The sequence below is a fragment of the Trifolium pratense genome, linkage group LG2 (genome assembly GCF_020283565.1).
Source record: "Trifolium pratense cultivar HEN17-A07 linkage group LG2, ARS_RC_1.1, whole genome shotgun sequence".
Taxonomy (NCBI): domain Eukaryota; kingdom Viridiplantae; phylum Streptophyta; class Magnoliopsida; order Fabales; family Fabaceae; genus Trifolium; species Trifolium pratense.
The window spans coordinates 13,764,215-13,782,420 of record NC_060060.1 but is presented as its reverse complement, the minus strand read 5'-3'; the positions used below and the strand labels follow the sequence as shown (position 1 = coordinate 13,782,420).

Sequence of the window (18,206 nt, the reverse complement as noted above, 5' to 3'; positions counted from 1 at the left end):
TAGTAATTTTAGTTTTTAGGCATATAATGAAATCATTCATAATTTCAGATAGTAATGAAAATTTTGTAACTTCAAATTGAAAGTAAAAGAGCCGAAATATAGGACAAAAATTTGTTGTTTCTATTTGATTGTATCACTATTGAATTGTATATACAATATTTATATACAAATTGACTGCAAAATTTTTCAATCCTCAGGAGATCCTAAGATAGAGTCACTATGTTCAAAAGGCAGACTCTAGTCTTAACCAAATGCCTAAATACATTCTCTAAACCATTTTCTATCATTTCAATTGCATTCTCCAAAGCCTCGCATTTTTCATGCGTAGCCTGCATCTTGGCAACATTAGAACCTTCACTTAAAATGGTTCTCAAAGATGCTTCTACACACTGCAATTCATTACCCTCTTCACATGATATTACCCTCTTATGCATTAACTTTGACACTTTCATCCATTTGGTTGCCTTTGACTTTGATGCAGATCCAACCAAGAAAGACAAAATGGATTGAAAGATAGACATGTTCATTACTATGACCTCTCTAAGAACTCTTATCACAGCAACAACTTCTTGATCTTGATTCAAAAGCGAGGAAGCTCCAAATTTACTTTCCATGTGTTTTAAAGATGTGATCAACTTTGTGACGTTCTTTTTCATCTTCTTTGTGAAAAATTTATATTCAGCTACGCTTGTTTCAATGCACGAATCTCCCTTTCTCCTTCTAAGAGAAGAGTGAAGTGTTTGAACATTTTCCTTAATTTGTAACATGGTGTCTCTTGTGATGCCACAAAAATCCAAAATTTTCACCGAACCATTCATCAACTCTTCTACGAATTTCTCACCCTGATTGTGAGAAATGGCCTTTTGTGTTGATGTCATATTGAGAAGATCTTCCAATGAAATATACAAATCTTCAAGATAGGAAAGACCAGTGGTAATTGAATGTGATGTGGATGTTGATGTGGCTTCCCATGTCTTGATTTTGCATAGCTCTTGTTCTATTCTTGTTGAGTTAGGATGAGTTTGAGATGGAAAACTGTTTGAGCGAACATGGTACTTTGCTGCCATCTTAATTGATCTTTAATTTGTTGGTTGTTTGTTTTTTTTCTTCTAAGATAATTGTAATGCTCAATGTTTGTGTGATGTTACCAAGTCCATGGCTCTCTCTTTATATAAGAGCTATTCATGATATTGGTTGATAATTATTAGTTTCATATAATAAGGGATAAAATATGTAGCACTTGTGAAATCATGTGGTGCCTAGTGGATTTTCCCTTTGAATATGGTAAGCTTGTTACATATTTGACCAACATTGTGAATTTGTTAATGATATTTGCATTTGATATTCTGCAATATGATATGATATTGAAATAAGTTTGAGGTGCATGATGATTATAGCTGGCATGTTTTCTTACTGTTGGCTATCAGAAAACCTCACTAGTCATCAAATTGTTTGTCTCCTATGTTGCCACAATTACACTCATCATTTCAATTATATATAGTTGGTGATGTTTATTGATACTCAGATTACATGGCGCTCGTGCATACACAACAATTAATCCATTATTTTGTTCTAGGATTTGGATCTCATTTTTACAAAATACATTGTTTAAACCATTTGACAGTTCTAGCTCCTCAACACTGGAACATGCCAGCTAATGAGGTTTTTTGCTTACCGACACTCATAGGATGCAATAGTTATATAACTCAATAGTCAATACCATTTCATTACCATTATGGAATGAATAATGCACAATGTTTGGCATAAATGTGACAAGTTGACCAATTTTTAAGTAAAACACATGCTCATATATAGATTAAGAGAGGTTAGCTGCATGTATTGCATTATTATTTTTCAATGAAGCTTGAACTGCTTGCTATTATATATAGCGAGAGTGTCAAGGACGTGGTGAGAATTAATAAGTATCATATTGATAGAATGAATTTGAGATGGCAATTCTTGGATTGATGACATTTTCTTAGAAGTCTGATTGGTTGCTTGATGTATCTATAACTGCTACCCTGCCTGACATTTTCAATGCTGTTAAGTGTTTTGTCTCGATTTATGAATTGTGCTAGTGAATGGCATCTTAAGGCTGAAATAGTGGCTCAACATACTATGGAAGCAGAATTCGTTGCTGCCTTAAATCAAGGTCTATAGCTGAGTAAGATATCAAGTGATCTTCATTTTGACCACAAAGAAGACACTAAGATCTTTGTTGATGATCAAGTTTCAATGCAATAGCGATTTCTCACAATCCATTTTTCCACGGAAAAACCAAACATTTCAACATCAAGTTGTTTTTCTTGAAGGAAATGCAAAATGATGGTCCGATAACTCTTGTTTATTGCAAAACAGAAGAGCAAATAATCGATAATTTGACTAAACCCTTACCAGCCACCAAGTTTGAAGACCTAAGATCAAAGCAAGGATGAGTATTAAGTGTTATGTTTAAGTGACTAAACCGTCTATAAGAACAGCCTTCTTCTTCTTCTTCTTCTTCTTCTTCTTCTTCTTCTTCTTCTTCTTCTTCTTCTTCTTCTTCTTCTTCTTCTTCTTCTTCTTCTTCTTCTTCTTCTTCTTCTTCTTCTTCTTCTTCTTCTTCTTCTTCTTCTTCTTCTTCTTCTTCTTCTTCTTCTTCTTCTTCTTCTTCTTCTTCTTCTTCTTCTTCTTCTTCTTCTTCTTCTTCTTCTTCTTCTTCTTCTTCTTCTTCTTCTTCTTCTTCTTCTTCTTCTTCTTCTTCTTCTTCTTCTTATTCAATCAACAAATAGGAGTCATTCACTTGAATTGTAATCAAAAGCTAAAAAAGGTCCCTCTTTGAATAGCCTTTAAGTGACTAAACCGTCTATAAGAACATCCTTTAATACATTTGTTTGTAAATTGCATATGCTATCTTCTAAGATACAAATAGAGGAGTGGCAGCAAAGGAATCTTGTGAAAGGGAGAGATAAAGAAGAAGATTCATGATTGTTGTGTTCATTTTGGTCCCTTGCCAGTAGGACTGTTCATGGTTCAGTTCGGCCAAAGAACTGAACCAAACTGAACCATGACAACGGTTCGAAAAAATTGAACCGAACCATTAAGGTATATAGTCGAACCATCACACATAAGCACCTGACCTGACCAAAATAACGGACACATCATCACAGTTAACAAAACATTAATGTTTTGGACTAAGTCAGCAAACGGAATTGACAATGAGGGATTATTTTTTTTTTAATAATTTTAATTAATTAAGCGACATGTTTGACATCGCTCAACACTACTATGACCGAAAAATCAATATTCACAAAATTGGTCAAAATAGATAAACCATTTGACAATACAGAAAAGAAAACCCCATTTATCTTTAAAGGAAAAGGATCAAATCACACCTAAAATTAGCACAATATGAGCAAATTGTAAAGGTTAAAGGATTCAACACAAGAATTAAAAGTTAAGGATCTTTACTTATCAAAATAAATAAATATGAATATCGAACTAAGATTGTAGGACTTTACCCCAAAGGGAGTCCTTCCAGAAATTCTCAAAGGCTTGAGGAGACCCCAAGCCTAAAAGGGGGTTTGGAAATAGTTTTCAACTAGCAATAGACGCGCCTCGGTTAGTACCTCATTAGCTGCGTCATTGCCCCAAGCGCAAAGATGGTTAGACCCCTTCAACTATGCTTGTTTTTATTTAGACTTCAGCCTCATCTCATTTCTCATACGGGCGATGTGGGACTAGGAAGTTTTGGTGCTCACTGCTCAATTACATCTCATCCCTGATTGCCTTGAACAAGTGTGAGCTAGTTATAAGAATTAAGAAATAGAGAAATCATCATATGACAATGATATTTTACAAAGCCACATCTACAATTACCATATTTATTTATACAGTGTTCCCTTACATACCTGTTAAAGAAGCGTATGCGTCAATTATGGAGGGATCAGCGAATGTAGAATTTAGGAATTCTTCTGTTGCATGGAATTGATACATTCCAGTGAAAATGACAGTCTTAGTGTGGAGATTATTACAAAACAAGATTCCGACAAGAGATAATTTATCGAAAGAGGCGTTTTAAACAAATTTCAAATTGGGTGCTCAAATTGTGGAATGGAAGAAAATGTGTCACTTGTTCTTTGAATGTCCAGTAAATAGTCTGTTGTGGTATAAGATCCTCTGCCATGGCTGAATTTATCATCCACATTACATAATTCTGCCACGATCAGTTTTCAGGTCTAATATGTGGTGGCAAGGTCCACATCAAAAAAATTTGTGTTATATGGTTCGCGTGTATTTCGGTGGTTTGGAAAGGCCATAATGAGAACATTTTTAAGAACAAGGTTGGATTGGCGGAAGATTGGGTTTCAACCAACCAAATCTGAAACTCAAAACCTGTAGTCTTGAAAATAAGCCTTTAGTCCTTTACAAACATGTCTTTGTATAGAAGATGCAACAGGGAAAACTGTTTGTTAATCTTATGAGAATAATAATTAAGAGCCACTGCAAATTACAATAGTTATCACTAATTATCACAAGTGTTAAACAAAAAATTTGAAACTAAAATTGGAAGGGACCCCCGCGCGAACGCAGGCCCCTGCAGCAACAAATTATGATGTAGGATCCACCACTTGGGTAGACCTTAGGCTGGCGCCCCTCCTAAGTGCAATGGAGGTCACTTGCCTAGGCCATGGGCGTTCATGATCACCCATTGACCCCATCCAGGTAAGTAAGTTTTACTGTAACATACACTTATCTTTTATAACACATGTTGCATTCTATCGACTGTAATATTATCGATGTGGGACTCAAACAACATGGGATTGAATTGTTGGTTACATCATCTTGATTTTCTGATGGCGGAGACTGGTGACAACTGACAAGCATTTGTTTTAGACTGTTGTTTCAATTCCACAAGAGTTTTCAAGGTTGAGTAAATGAAAGAAGAAAATGTGTCATGGATAGTGTTCTTATGCATCGGAAAGTGACGTATTGTTGGACCGTGCAGGACAAAATGTCCTACAACCGCTATCAAGACCGGACCTAGTCTAAGGCAAGTGAGACTAGAGCTTTAGATCTCAACTTTTTGAGCTTTTAACGTAGGCCTTAATTTTTTTTTGGTAATATATTAAGTTATGGTTCTGTGAAAGAATTATCAGTGGCATAGTGCAGATAGTGTATCCATAGGAGGAGGTAGTGTATCCATAGGGTAAGGCCAAAAATCCACATATCTGATACGATGTTAGGGTATGGACCAATGTTGGTAGTCTTGTACACATTCATAATATCCTAGTGGTTCTGATGTTTAGGAAGTTCATTGTAGTATATACGCTGCCACAAAGTGCTTGAGCATTTCTAGCGCTTAAGTTTGTTGTTTTTAAGCAAAGAATACAATAATTCATAATTTAAGACCAGAAATATAGAACAAATATTGTAACTTCAAATTAATAAATAAAAGACCAGAAATATAGAACAAATATTTGTTGTTTATATTCAATTGTATTATACTATTGAATTGTATACATAGTATTTATGTACAAATTGTATGTGCAAAATTTTTCAATCCTCAAATATCTAAGATTGAGTCATGATGTTCAAAAGAGTGACTCTGGTTTTAACCAAACGCCTAAATACACTCTCTAAACCATTTTCTATCATTTCAATTGCATTTTCCAAAGCCTCAAAATTTTCATGTGTAGCCTGCATCTTGGCAACATCAGAACCTTCACTTAAAAGGGTTCTCAAAGATGCTTCCACACACTGCAATTCATTTGAATTCTCCAACTTCTCTTCACATACTACCTTCTTATGCATCAACTTTGCCACTTTCAACCATTTGGCTGCCTTTGACTTTGATGCAGATCCGACCAAGAAATATAAAATGGATTGAAAGATAGACATGTTCATTGCTATGACCTCTCTAATAACTCTTATCACAACAACAAATTCTTGATCTTGATTCAAAAGTGAGGAAGCTCCAAATTTACTTTCCATCTGTTTTAAAGATGTGATCAACTTTGTGACATTCTTCTTCATCTTTTTTGTGAAGAAGTTATATTCAGCTACGCTTTTTTCAATGCTTGAATCTCCCTTTCTCCTTCTAAGAGAAGAGTGAACTGTTTGAACATTTTCCTTAATTTGTAGCATGATGTCCCTTGTAATGCCACAGATATCCAAAATTTTAACTGAACCATCCATCAACTCTTCCACAGATTTCTCACCTTGATGGTGAGAAATGGCCTTTTGTGTTGATGCCATATTGAGAAGATCTTCCAAGGAAATATATAAATCTTCAAGCATGGAAAGGCCATTGGCAATTGAATCTGATGTAGATGTTGATGTAGCTTCCCATATCTTGATTTTGCATAGCTCTTGTTCTATTCTTGTTGAGGTAGGATGAGATTGAGAAGGAAAACTATTTGAGCGAACATGGTACTTTGCTGCCATCTTAATTGATCTTTAATTTGTCGTTTGTTTCTTTTGTTTTTCTTCTAGGATAATTGTGATGCTCAATGTTTGTTTGATGTTTCCAAGTCCATGGCTCTCTCTTTATATACATGCATGATATTGGTTGATAATTATCAGTTTCATAATATAATAAGGAAATAAAATACGTAGCACTTATTAATCATGTGGTGCCTAGTGGATTTCCCTTTGAATATGGTAAGCTTGTTACATGTTTGTCCAACATTGTGAATTTGTTAATGAAATTGCATGTGATATTCTGCAAGATTATATGAATATTGAAATGAATTTGAGGTGAAAGATGACTCACTGGCATGTCTTCATAGTGTTGGCAATCAGAAAACCTCATTAGTCATCAATTAGTCAGTCTCTTCTGCTGCCACATTACACTCATAGTTGCAATTATGAAATAAAAATTATATATGATTGATATTGTTGTCTGTGTTTTGATCATATATATCCCATAAAATTCATTCTTTAAACCATTGAATGTATTATTCTGCAAAGATGCTATGAATATTGAAATGGGTTTGAGATGCATGATGAATATAGCTGGCATGTCTTCTTAGTGTTGGAAATCAGAAAATTTCATTAGTCATCAAATTGTGTCTCCTATGCTGCCACATTAGACTCATAATTGCAATTATAAAATTGGTGCTGCATATTGCTTCTCAGAATACACGCCACTCGTGCATGCACAACCAATTAATGCATTATTTGTTCTAGTAAATGAAAATTGAAATAAATGTTACATAATTGATATTGTTGTCTGTGGTTTGATCATGTTCCCAATAGGATTTGGATCTCGTCTTTTTAACATCCATTCTTTAAACTATTCAACAGTTTTTGCTCCTCAACAATGGAACATGCCAGGCAAAAGATACCTCTGAAGCAAGTGACTAATGAGGTTTTCTGTATACCAACACTAAGAGGACATGTCAGTTATACAATTCAAATCCATACCATCATAGCATTTTCATGTAATACAATAATGCATAATGTTTGGCACAGATGTGACAAGTTTATTAAACAAATGTAGCTACAACATGTTCACATTGATTTTGAGAGGTTAGCTGCATATGCTGCATTATTTTTTTGAATGAAGCATGAGTTGTTTGTTATTATATATAGAGAGAGTGTCAAGGACTTGGCAAGAATTGATAAGTATCATATTCGCTCAAAGCGCATTAAGTTTAAGTTGGATCTGAGAAATTATTTGAGAAGACAACTTTTGGATTTATGACATTTTCTTGGAATGGAAATCAAGCAACAGATGCAGAGAAGTAAACACTCCAATGAACTTGTGAGGAGAAGCTTTGCAAAGAAGATGGAACCGAAAAAGATTGATTAAGCATATTTTAGATGTCCGATTGGTCATTTGATGTACCTTAGAATTTTCATCAAGTAACCTTTCATTGATCACAAATATCCTTCAGCATACTTTGAAGTTTGAAAAAGTAATATGGTTAATATCCTTCAGCATACATATATAATAACCGACTTGAGGACTGCAAAATTCTACAGATGCCAAATAAAAAACCAGACTGCAAATAACCGACAATTGTTTACATTCTAAAGTATTAGAAACTATATTTGGGAGGGGCCGCGCGAACGCAGGCCCCCACAGCAACAAATTATGATGTAGACTCCACCACTTGGGTAGATCTTAGGCTAGCACCCCTCCTAAGTGCAATGGAGGTCACTTGCCTAGGCCATGGACCTTCATGATCACCCATTGACCCCATCCAGGTAAGTAAGTTTTAATGTAAGATACACTTCGTTTTTATAACACATGCTGCATTCTATTCACTCTAATATTACCAATGTGGGACTCAAACAACATGAGAGTGTTTCATTCTATATTAGGAAAACAAATTGTGATCAGAAAATGTATACATGAATAAAAGAGAGTTTCCCTGGAAAGTTTGATAAATAAACTTTATTAATTGTTGATATCTAAATATATAAAATCATTCCACCCATCACCTTCCTTTTTATGCATTTACATGATCCAGCCAGAATACTTAAACTTATTATTCTATATACTAATTAGCTTATAACTTATCACAGAACAATATCAATTTGGTCCAATATTGCAACGCTATAGCGTTACAGTACTGCTATAGCCGGTATTTGAAAACACTGATTTCAACCGCAATCAACAATAGCAATTGTCTAAACAGTAAAGTTAAGGCATTGAGATGCTTACAGAAGCTAACAAGTCAGTGGCAGCCATCATAGATCTTTTACCAAGCTGACATCCCTACAAAAATAAGAACATTAACAGATTAGTTAAGTTGGATTGGAGTCAATGAAAATTTCACAGAATCTAATGACTACTCTACTGGCAAACAATATGTGTACTCACAACAATAATTTCATCTTCTTTTCTAAATTGTGAGGAGACCTCTTTAACAAAATTGCTGTTCTTTGTCATCCCTTAACACGAGCAAAAAAAATTAAATCAACATCATACAATATACGAATACACTAAAATAAAAGACTCTAATGAGTTGGTTACCGACTTAGATCTTTTACGGCATTTTTCCCAAACATCGATCGTTGGATTAATCCAATGGCTAAGAATAGTATATCTCGGGCTTTAGATTAATCCAACCGATCATCTTTGGTTTAAGAGGCCTAAAGGATCCGGAATGAAAGGGTAGCCACTTACAATAATACATATTTTTAATGATTGAGCATATTTTAGATGTGCGATTGGTCGTTTGATGTATCTAACTGCAACTCTGCCTGATGTTTTGAATGCTGCAAGTGTTTTGTCTTGATTTATGCATTGTGCTAGTGAGTGGCATCTCAAGGCTGCAAGGAACATGTGATTTTTCCGTTAAATTTACCAAGATCAAATAAGTCAAGTTGATTGATTGGTTTTTCAAACAGCGATTGGTGAGGTTTCACGATGTATTTCACGATACTGTTTCTCACTTGGTTCAATCAACTACAGAATTAGAAACATAGTTAAGGATTTCTAGAAGACTTTATCTTTGTTGAGATTTACTTCTAGTTAAGCCGTTAAGGATTTATCCACAAGTAACCTTGACTGATAAACCTAGATATCAGTGTTAAGTATCAGTTAGGCATCTTGGAAGCATTCCGGTCTGTTTCAAGAGCCCTTTACATAATACACTGACAACTATTTATTTTTCAGAATAAATAAAAAATATGGAACTAAAATTGTAGGACTTTACCCCAAAAGGGAGTCATTCCAAACAAGATGAACCAAAAAGATTGATTGAACATATTTTAGATGTCCGATTGGTCGTTTGATGCATCTAACTGCCACTCTGCCTGATGTTTTGAATGCTGCAAGTGTTTTGTCTTGATTTATGCATCATGCTAATGAATGGCATCTCACTTGGTTCAATCAAACTACAGAAACATAGTTAAGGATTTCTAGAAGAAAAGACTATCTTTGTTGAGATTTACTTCAGTTAAGTCGTTAAGGATTTATCTACAAGTAACCTTGACCGATAAACCTATAGATATCAGTATAAATAAAAGAAAAAGTTAACAATAATTATTTTCAGAATAAATATAAAATATTAAACTAAAATTGTAGGACTTTACCCCAAAGGGAGTCCTTCCAGAAATTCTCGAAGGCTTGAGGAGACCCCAAGCCTAAGAGGGGGTTTGGAAATAGTTTTCAACCAGCAATAGACGCGCCTCGGTTAGTACCTCATTAGCTGCATCATTGCCCCAAGCGCAAAGATGCTTATTCAAATAGCCTAAGCTTCAATTTATATAACTTCATCCTCGTCTCGTTTTCACATATGGGCGATGTGGGACTAAGAAACTCAATTTTGGTGCTAAATCACCTCTCATCACTCTTTTCCTTCGTTCAAGTGTGGGCTAAATAAATCACCTCCCAAATCCCTCTTGCAGTATTATTCATTCATGTATAATAATCCATTTGCAAAATTAAAATTACCTTTACGATACACATTACAACTAATAAGAAACTCAAAAACTAATAAGAAACTCAAATATTGGCAAAATATTCAGATCAATATTTTCCTGCAAAACCAGCCTCTACACAACCATGTTCTTATACAGGAGAAGAGGAAACACAGAAAGTTAATTACATATGTTCGATGAAATCATCATATGATCATGATATTTTACAAAGCCACAACTACAGTTACCATATTCCCTTACATACCGAATAAACTCTCAATTCACAGGTAGTTGCAGACCAAACTTTTAAATTTCAAATGTAGAATTTACAGTATCTAAGTTGGTAGCGTTAAGACATTGTAAAAGTTAAACTCAAACATAGAATTCGCAGCATCTAAGTTGGCAGTGTTAAGACATTGTTTGGAACTTCAATCATATCATATCATACATCCTGATATCCTAAACAATTCTATAGTAAACCTCAACTTATGCATACATTCAACCTTAATATCGAACTAAATTACATATTTTATAAGCCGTTAATGCTTTCTTCCAATTTTTTTGAAATAGCCAAATATTATTAATAAACCAAATTGGGTACAAGAAGTAGCAAAGAGGTATGACAAGAAGAACAAAATACACGTTGCCCTCTAATATCCAAACAATAGGAAAAACTGATCATCCTGCTAAACAAAACCAGAAAAACTAGCCATAGCAGCCAAACAAAACCAGCAGCAATGTCCTAAAAACACAAACAGCGGCTGCTTCAAAACACCAGGTAAACCAACAATCGGAAATAAGTAATAAACACAGAAAAACAACAGCATAGCTCCGCCGAAAATAAACCAAACCTCCTGAAAAAGCATGACTTCAATGTACACATTGTAGTTGGAATACTTTCTTTCAATTACATTCCCTTTAATCCTCAAAGTTTGTTTTAGAGGCATTTATAATTCTATAAGCCTATTGCACAATGTCTGTTATAATACATTGTAGTTGGAATATAGATTAGTAAAGTAGCTTTCAATATTTTCCACAGAAAGAAATTTAATATATATGCTCATATGATCATCATATGCTAATAAAACAATCACTTTGATTGAAAAAAAAAGATGAGATTATTAACATATAACCATAATGAAATGAATGAACTAAACATTGCAAGCATAAAATAAATTTCTTGGATTGGAAACAATTAACTTTTGAACTTTAATAAATTGAATAAGGCATATTACAAAAAAAGATTTCTATATTTATTTTATTAACCAATATCATATGTGTAATCATTACCAGTTCTTAAAAGATAATTTAGGAAGTGCCCTGCCCATAGTGTACAAGGTAAGAATAGCTTCAAAAAATCACAAAAAATTGGAACTAAAAATGGAAGGGGCCGCGCGAACGCATGCCCCCACAGCAACAAATTATGATGCAGGATCCACCGCTTAGGTAGACCTTAGGCCAGCACCCCTCCAAAGTGCAATGGAGGTCACTTGCCTAGGCCATGAGCCTTCATGATCACCCATTGACCCCATCCAGGTAAGTAAATTTGAATGTATCATATACTTCTGTTTTATACCACATGCTCCACACTATTCACTCTGATATTTTCGATGTGGGACTTAGATAAAATGGAACAGGTTCGTTTTAAATATCCAAAAGACACTAGCTTATATAAAAAGTATGATACCTATAGTAATTTAAATTGCTACTCCTGATTAGTTTATTACTCTTCAGTTTCTTTCTATAACCAAAATTTTAATTGAAGGACAATTTTCAAAACCTTATTGTAATTTTGTAACTTTAATAGTTAGCAACATTTCTATTTTGAGATTTTTTATGAAAGCTTTGTCAAATAACCGATTATCCCAAAAGCTTAAGCTGTTAGAATAGGGCCACATCAATGGTTTTATATTATTTCTAACACGCCCCCTCACGCAAGAGCCCACTTGGGCTTGAAGCGTGGATAATGCATAGGCCCACCTACCATATGCTTAAATTCCACTTTTTTAATTAGAAAGTGAGGGGAGCGGGGATCGAACTCTAGACCACTTAGTCATAGAGGCTCTGATACCATGTCAAATAACCGATTATCCCAAAAGCTTAAGCTGTTAGAATAGGGCCACATCAATGGTTTTATATTATTTCTAACAAGCTTAAGTAACTTAAAATGACTAACAAACTGTTCTGCTGCTGCACGTTCGGTGTGTATAGTTCAGTCATCCATCATATCTGACGATATTAGGGTATGTGCTAAAGCTGTTATTGTGCACATAAATAGTAAGAGTGCTATTAGTATATTCTTCTATTAGGGTATGTGCTAAAGCTGTTTAGTAAGAGTGCACAATTTTTTTATGCAAGAGTGCTATTAGTATAAAGATGAACTGTGTTTGTTTACAAATTTGTTTAGTAATTGTAGTGTTTAGGCCAAGAATACAATCATTCATAAATTAATTTCACACTTTAATGAAAAATTGTAACTTCAAATTGAAAATAGAAGAGCCAAAATAGAGGACAAAAATTGTTGTTTCTATTTGATTGTATTACTGTTCAACTGTATACAGAATATTTATATAGAAATTAACTGTGCAAAATTTTTCAATCCTCCGTATATCTCTAAGATTGAGTCATTATGTTTAAAAGACAGACTCTAGTTTTAATCAAACGCCTAAATACACTCTCTAAACCATTTTCTAACATTTCAATTCCATTCTTCAAAGCCTCGCATTTTTTATACGTAGCCTGCATCTTGGCAACATCAGAACCTTCTCTTAAAAGGGTTCTCAAAGATGATGTTTCCACACACTGCAACTCATTGAAATTCTCCAACTTCTCTTCACATGATATTGTCCTCTTATGCATTAACAATTTGCAACTTTGAACCATTTGGTTGCCTTTGACTTTGATGCAGAACCAACCAAGAAAGACAATATGGATTGGAAGAAATCTTATCACAGAAACAACTTCTTGATCTTGATTCAAAAGTGGTGAAGCTCCAAATTTACTTTCCATATGTTTTAAAGATGTGATCAACTTTGTGATATTCTTCTTCATCTTCTTTGTGAAAGAGTTATATTCGGCTACGCTTGTTTCAATGCTTGAATCTCCCTTTCTCCTTCTAAGAGAATAGTGAAGTGATTGAACATTTTCTTTAATTTGTAACATGGTGTCCCTTGTTGCCATCTTAATTGATCTTTAATTTGTTGTTTGTTATTTCTTTTTATAAGATAGAAATGTAAGGCTCAATGTTTGAATATCTATTTATATATATAAGAGCTATTCATGATATTAATTAGGTAATAATTAATTTAATATATAATAAGGAAACAAAACAGGTAGCATATGTTAATAATGGTGTAGAGCATATGATGGCTGCATGAATTTCCCTTTAAATATGGTAAGTTTGTCACATATCTACCCAACATTGTGAATATGTTAATGAAATTGCATGTGATATATTCTGCAAGATTATATGGATATTTTGAAATGAATTTGAGGTGAAAGATGACTCACTGGCATGTCTTCTTAGTGTTGGCATTCAGAAAACCTCATTAGTCATCAATTTATTTGTCTCCTGTGCTGCCACATTATACTCATAATTGCAAAAATAAAATTTGGTGATGCTTATTGCTTCTCAGATTACATGCCCCTCGTGCATACACAACCAACTAATCCATTATAATTGATATTGTTGTCTATGTTTTGATCATATATATCCCATAAGATATGGATCTCATCCTTCTAAAATTCATTCTTTAAATCATATACCAGTTCTAGCTCCTCAACAATGGAACATGCCAGCCAATTAGATACCTCTGAACCCAAAAGAAAAACCATTTTTAATATTAGAAAACAAGTGATTAATGACTAATGAAGTTTTCTATTTAATTACCAACACTAATAGGACATGCCAGTTAATTATACATCTCAAATCCATTTCATTATCATCATGGCCTATATAATAATGCACAATGTTTGGTAAACACATGTAGCTACCACATGCTCACATTGAATAAGAGATGTTAGCTGCATATGTTGCATAATTAAACATGATTTACTTGCTATTATATAAGAGTGTCAAAGAAGATGAAGAAGTGTCTCATGAAGTTGATCACATCATTAAAGAAGATGGACGGAATATGAAATTAAAATGCAGTTGTCAGATTTAAACTTCAAATTTGTTGCAAACTTAAAAGAATGAATGCATTGAAGCTTCTGGAGTAGACATCAACTTATATTGTATAGATTCAACATTAATATCAAACTAAAATGTCTAAACTTCAAAGTTTCTTCTTGAGATTGGTAATATATATTGGTCGGTACTCGGTAGAGATTCAGATCGGTAAGTAGCTATCATTGGATATTTTCCCAACCAATTCAGCCTGCAGATTTCAATCACCAACCATTGCTTTAAAAGGAGACGGCGCAACACATAATTACTTATGCACAATTTGATTATGCTGTATATGATGATGATAAAATCAAAACTTAACATCACAACAGGTTTTTGCAGACAATTCATTAGGGTTTTGTATCATCATTGCATCGGCAAAAATTGATGTTCCAAGCCATTGTAGTGAGAGAAGAACGATACAAAACCCTAATTTGATATAAATAAATACTTTCACCAAGTTTAGTAAAAAAAAAATAAAAATAATACCTTCACCATGTTATGATGCTGCAAAAGCAGTGCCCTTCCTAAGCAAAAAGCATCACAACAGGTTTTAGCGGACAATATTAGACAAAATCTGTAAAAATTTAATAACTAAAATTGGAAGAGGCCGCGCGAACGCAGGCCCACACAGCAACAAATTATGATGTAGGATCCACCACTTGGGTAGACCTTAGGCAAGCACCCCTCCGAAGTGCAATGGAGGGCACTTGCCTAGGCCATGGGCCTTCATGATCACCCATTGACCCCATCCAGGTAAGTATGTTACAATGTATCACACACTTCTATTTTATAACACATGCTTCAAACTAATGACTATTAAACTTCCGATGTGGGACTTATAGATAACATGGAACTGATTCTTTTTAAAGAGAAAAAACAGAAAGTACTAGAAACTTCCATAAAAACCGGTAACTAATAGGTATATTTTCCCAAAAGTCATTGCTCGATTTGTATGTAATAGTCCATACTCACTGAATGAAACAACAGTTTAAATACTATAGCTCACATATTTGCTGACTCCATTAGGAAGGATCCAAATAGATCTATTATATAACCAAGAATATTTCGGGATACTAGTTTCATTAACCATCAATATATCTAAGGAAGTACAAGTTTTGGTTTTAGGTTGCAACATTTATTTTTCTTTACTTTTTCTGTATTAACAAACTGCTACTAACTGTTCATTACTAAGACCATATATAGAGAAATATTGTAACTTCAAATCAATAAATAAAAGACCAGAAATATAGAGCAAAAATTTGTTGTTTCTATTCAATTGTATTTACAAATTGTATGTGCAAAATTTTTCAATCCTCAAATATCTAAGATTGAGTCATGATGTTCAAAAGAGAGACTCTAGTTTTAACCAAACGCCTAAATACACTCTCTAAACCATTTTCTATCATTTCAATTGCATTCTCCAAAGCCTCAATTTTTTCATGTGCATCCTGCATCTTAGAAACATTAGAACCTTCTCTTAAAAGGGCACTCAAAGATGCTTCCACACACTGCAATTCATTGGAATTCTCAAACTTCTCTTCACATACTACCTTCTTATGCATCATCTTTGCCACTTTCAACCATTTGGCTGCCTTTGACTTTGATGCAGATCCGACTAAGAAAGATAAAATGGATCGAAAGATAGAAATGTTCATTACTATGACCTCTCTAAGAACTGTTATCACAGCAACAACTTCTTGATCTTGATTAAAAAGTGAGGAGGCTCCAAATTTACTTTCCATTTGTTTTAAAGATGTGATCAACTTTGTGACATTCTTCTTCATCTTTTTTGTGAAGAAATTATATTCGGCTACACTTTTTTCTATGTTTGAATCTCCCTTTCTCCTTCTAAGAGAAGAATGAAGTGATTGAACATTTTCTTTAATTTGTAACATGGTGTCCCTTGTGATACCACATATATCCAAAATTTTAACTGAACCATCCAACAACTCTTCCACCAATTTTTCACCTTGATGGTGAGAAATGGTCTTCTGTGTTGATGCAATTCTGAGAAGATCTTCCAATGAAATATACAAATCTTCAAGATAGGAAAGGCCAGTGGTAATTGAAACAGATGTTGATGTGGCTTCCCATGTCTTGATTTTGGTTAGCTCTTGTTCTATTCTTGTGGAGCTAGGATGAGATTCAGAAGGAAAACTATTTGAGCGAACATGGTACTTAGTTGCCATCTTGTTCTTTCTAAGTTAAATGTAATGCTCAATGTTTGTGTGATGTTACCAAGTGCTTGAATCTCTCTTTATATAAGAGTTATTCATGATGTTGGTTGATAATTATTAGTTTCTTCATATAATAAGGAAATAATATAGGCTGCAGTTGTTGATAATGGTGTAAAGCATGTGGTGCCTACATGATTTTCCCTTTGAATATGGTAAGCTTGTTACATGTTTGTCCAACATTGTGGATATGTTAATGAAATTGCATGTGATATTCTGCAAGATTATATGAATATTGAAATGAGTTTGAGGTGCATGATGAATATGGCTGGCATGTTTTCCTATTGTTGGCAAAGAGTAAACTTCATTAAGTCATCAATTAGTTTGCCTTCTCTGCTGCCACCTACACTTATCATTTCTATTATAAAATTGTTGTTCCCTATTGCTCTAAGATGTGTCAATATGAAGGAGCTGCATGCTACAAGATTATGATTTTTTAATCAAATAGTAGTATATATATAACTGATATTGTTATCCATCTTTTGATCATATCGCACAAGATCTGGATCTCATCCTTTGAAAATCCATTTTTTAAACCATTTAACAGTTCTAGCTCCTCAACAATGGAACATGCCAGCCAATAGATACCTTTGAAGCAAAAACAAAACTTTTTTTTTTTTTATATAATATTACAAATCTTTAATAATGCACAATGTTTGACACAATTGTGACATGTTTACCAAATTTTAAGGAAAACTCATGTATGTAGCTACCACATGCTCACATTATATTTTTGAATGAAGCACACAAATTGCTTGCTATTATATATAGAGGTAGTGTCAAAGAATATGAAGAAGCATGCTAGTAAGTTGATCACATCATTGAAGAAGGGGAATTTGGAGTGTCGACATTATTGAATGAAGATTATGAACTCCCTTCTTTGATTGGAGAGCTTAGAGAAGTCATTGTGACAAACATGTCTATCTTCCATTTCTTTTATCCTTCTTGGCATGGCATTACATGATTCAAAGTCAAAGTAAACCAAATGGTTAAAGGTTACAAAATTGATGCGTAAGAGGGTAATATCATATGAAGATAACTTGGAGAGTTTCATGAACATGACGCTCCAACAATCTCCTCTCAAGTGCCAGTATCCTCCACATCGGGCCTATTCGAGATATACTCAAGTTTTTTCATCGAGCCATTCTTAGACCACATAAGCTCACTCTCCGGTGGAATCTTTCATCCACACAATTGAACTTATACTGCTGTCGGCTACGTATATCAATGGGACGCCTTAATTAGTTTGCTGGAAACCTGAGCAATGAAAGAGGTTTGCATGCATGTGGAGGGTGTGGAAAGCGGAAACATGATATAGTTTTTTATCTTGAAAAAGTAGTGGAAGTTTTGAAAATTTTGGCATGAAATTGGCTGAAGGTTCAAATTGGTAAACCACACACAAGGTGGGCTATTTGACTTTTAAGCCGCAATATAATACCAATTCG

The 18,206-nt window shown here is 34.0% G+C and overlaps 2 protein-coding genes, 6 non-coding genes and 1 pseudogene across 8 annotated transcripts; all 9 read right to left on the bottom strand.

Annotated features, from left to right (window-relative positions):
- Positions 1 to 122: 122 nt before the first annotated feature.
- LOC123905632 lies at positions 123 to 1,115 on the bottom strand. Its single transcript, XM_045955311.1, has one exon. The coding sequence runs from the start codon at positions 1,065 to 1,067 to the stop codon at positions 204 to 206; it is 864 nt and encodes a 287-aa protein (XP_045811267.1). The 5' UTR covers positions 1,068 to 1,115; the 3' UTR covers positions 123 to 203.
- A 2,377-nt stretch (positions 1,116 to 3,492) lies between these two features.
- LOC123911920 lies at positions 3,493 to 3,643 on the bottom strand. The gene has a single exon (XR_006810789.1). It is a non-coding gene; the product is annotated as a U4 spliceosomal RNA (small nuclear RNA).
- A 905-nt stretch (positions 3,644 to 4,548) lies between these two features.
- LOC123911908 lies at positions 4,549 to 4,712 on the bottom strand. The gene has a single exon (XR_006810780.1). It is a non-coding gene; the product is annotated as a U1 spliceosomal RNA (small nuclear RNA).
- Positions 4,713 to 5,553: 841 nt separating this feature from the next.
- Positions 5,554 to 6,478, bottom strand: LOC123905631. The gene has a single exon (XM_045955310.1). The coding sequence runs from the start codon at positions 6,424 to 6,426 to the stop codon at positions 5,554 to 5,556; it is 873 nt and encodes a 290-aa protein (XP_045811266.1). The 5' UTR covers positions 6,427 to 6,478.
- A 1,562-nt stretch (positions 6,479 to 8,040) lies between these two features.
- LOC123911896 lies at positions 8,041 to 8,201 on the bottom strand. The gene has a single exon (XR_006810769.1). It is a non-coding gene; the product is annotated as a U1 spliceosomal RNA (small nuclear RNA).
- Positions 8,202 to 10,021: 1,820 nt separating this feature from the next.
- On the bottom strand, positions 10,022 to 10,172 carry LOC123911924. The gene has a single exon (XR_006810792.1). It is a non-coding gene; the product is annotated as a U4 spliceosomal RNA (small nuclear RNA).
- Positions 10,173 to 11,739: 1,567 nt separating this feature from the next.
- On the bottom strand, positions 11,740 to 11,900 carry LOC123911903. The gene has a single exon (XR_006810776.1). It is a non-coding gene; the product is annotated as a U1 spliceosomal RNA (small nuclear RNA).
- Positions 11,901 to 12,969: 1,069 nt separating this feature from the next.
- On the bottom strand, positions 12,970 to 16,716 carry LOC123904225 (annotated as a pseudogene).
- On the bottom strand, positions 15,128 to 15,288 carry LOC123911901. The gene has a single exon (XR_006810774.1). It is a non-coding gene; the product is annotated as a U1 spliceosomal RNA (small nuclear RNA).
- Positions 16,717 to 18,206: the final 1,490 nt, after the last annotated feature.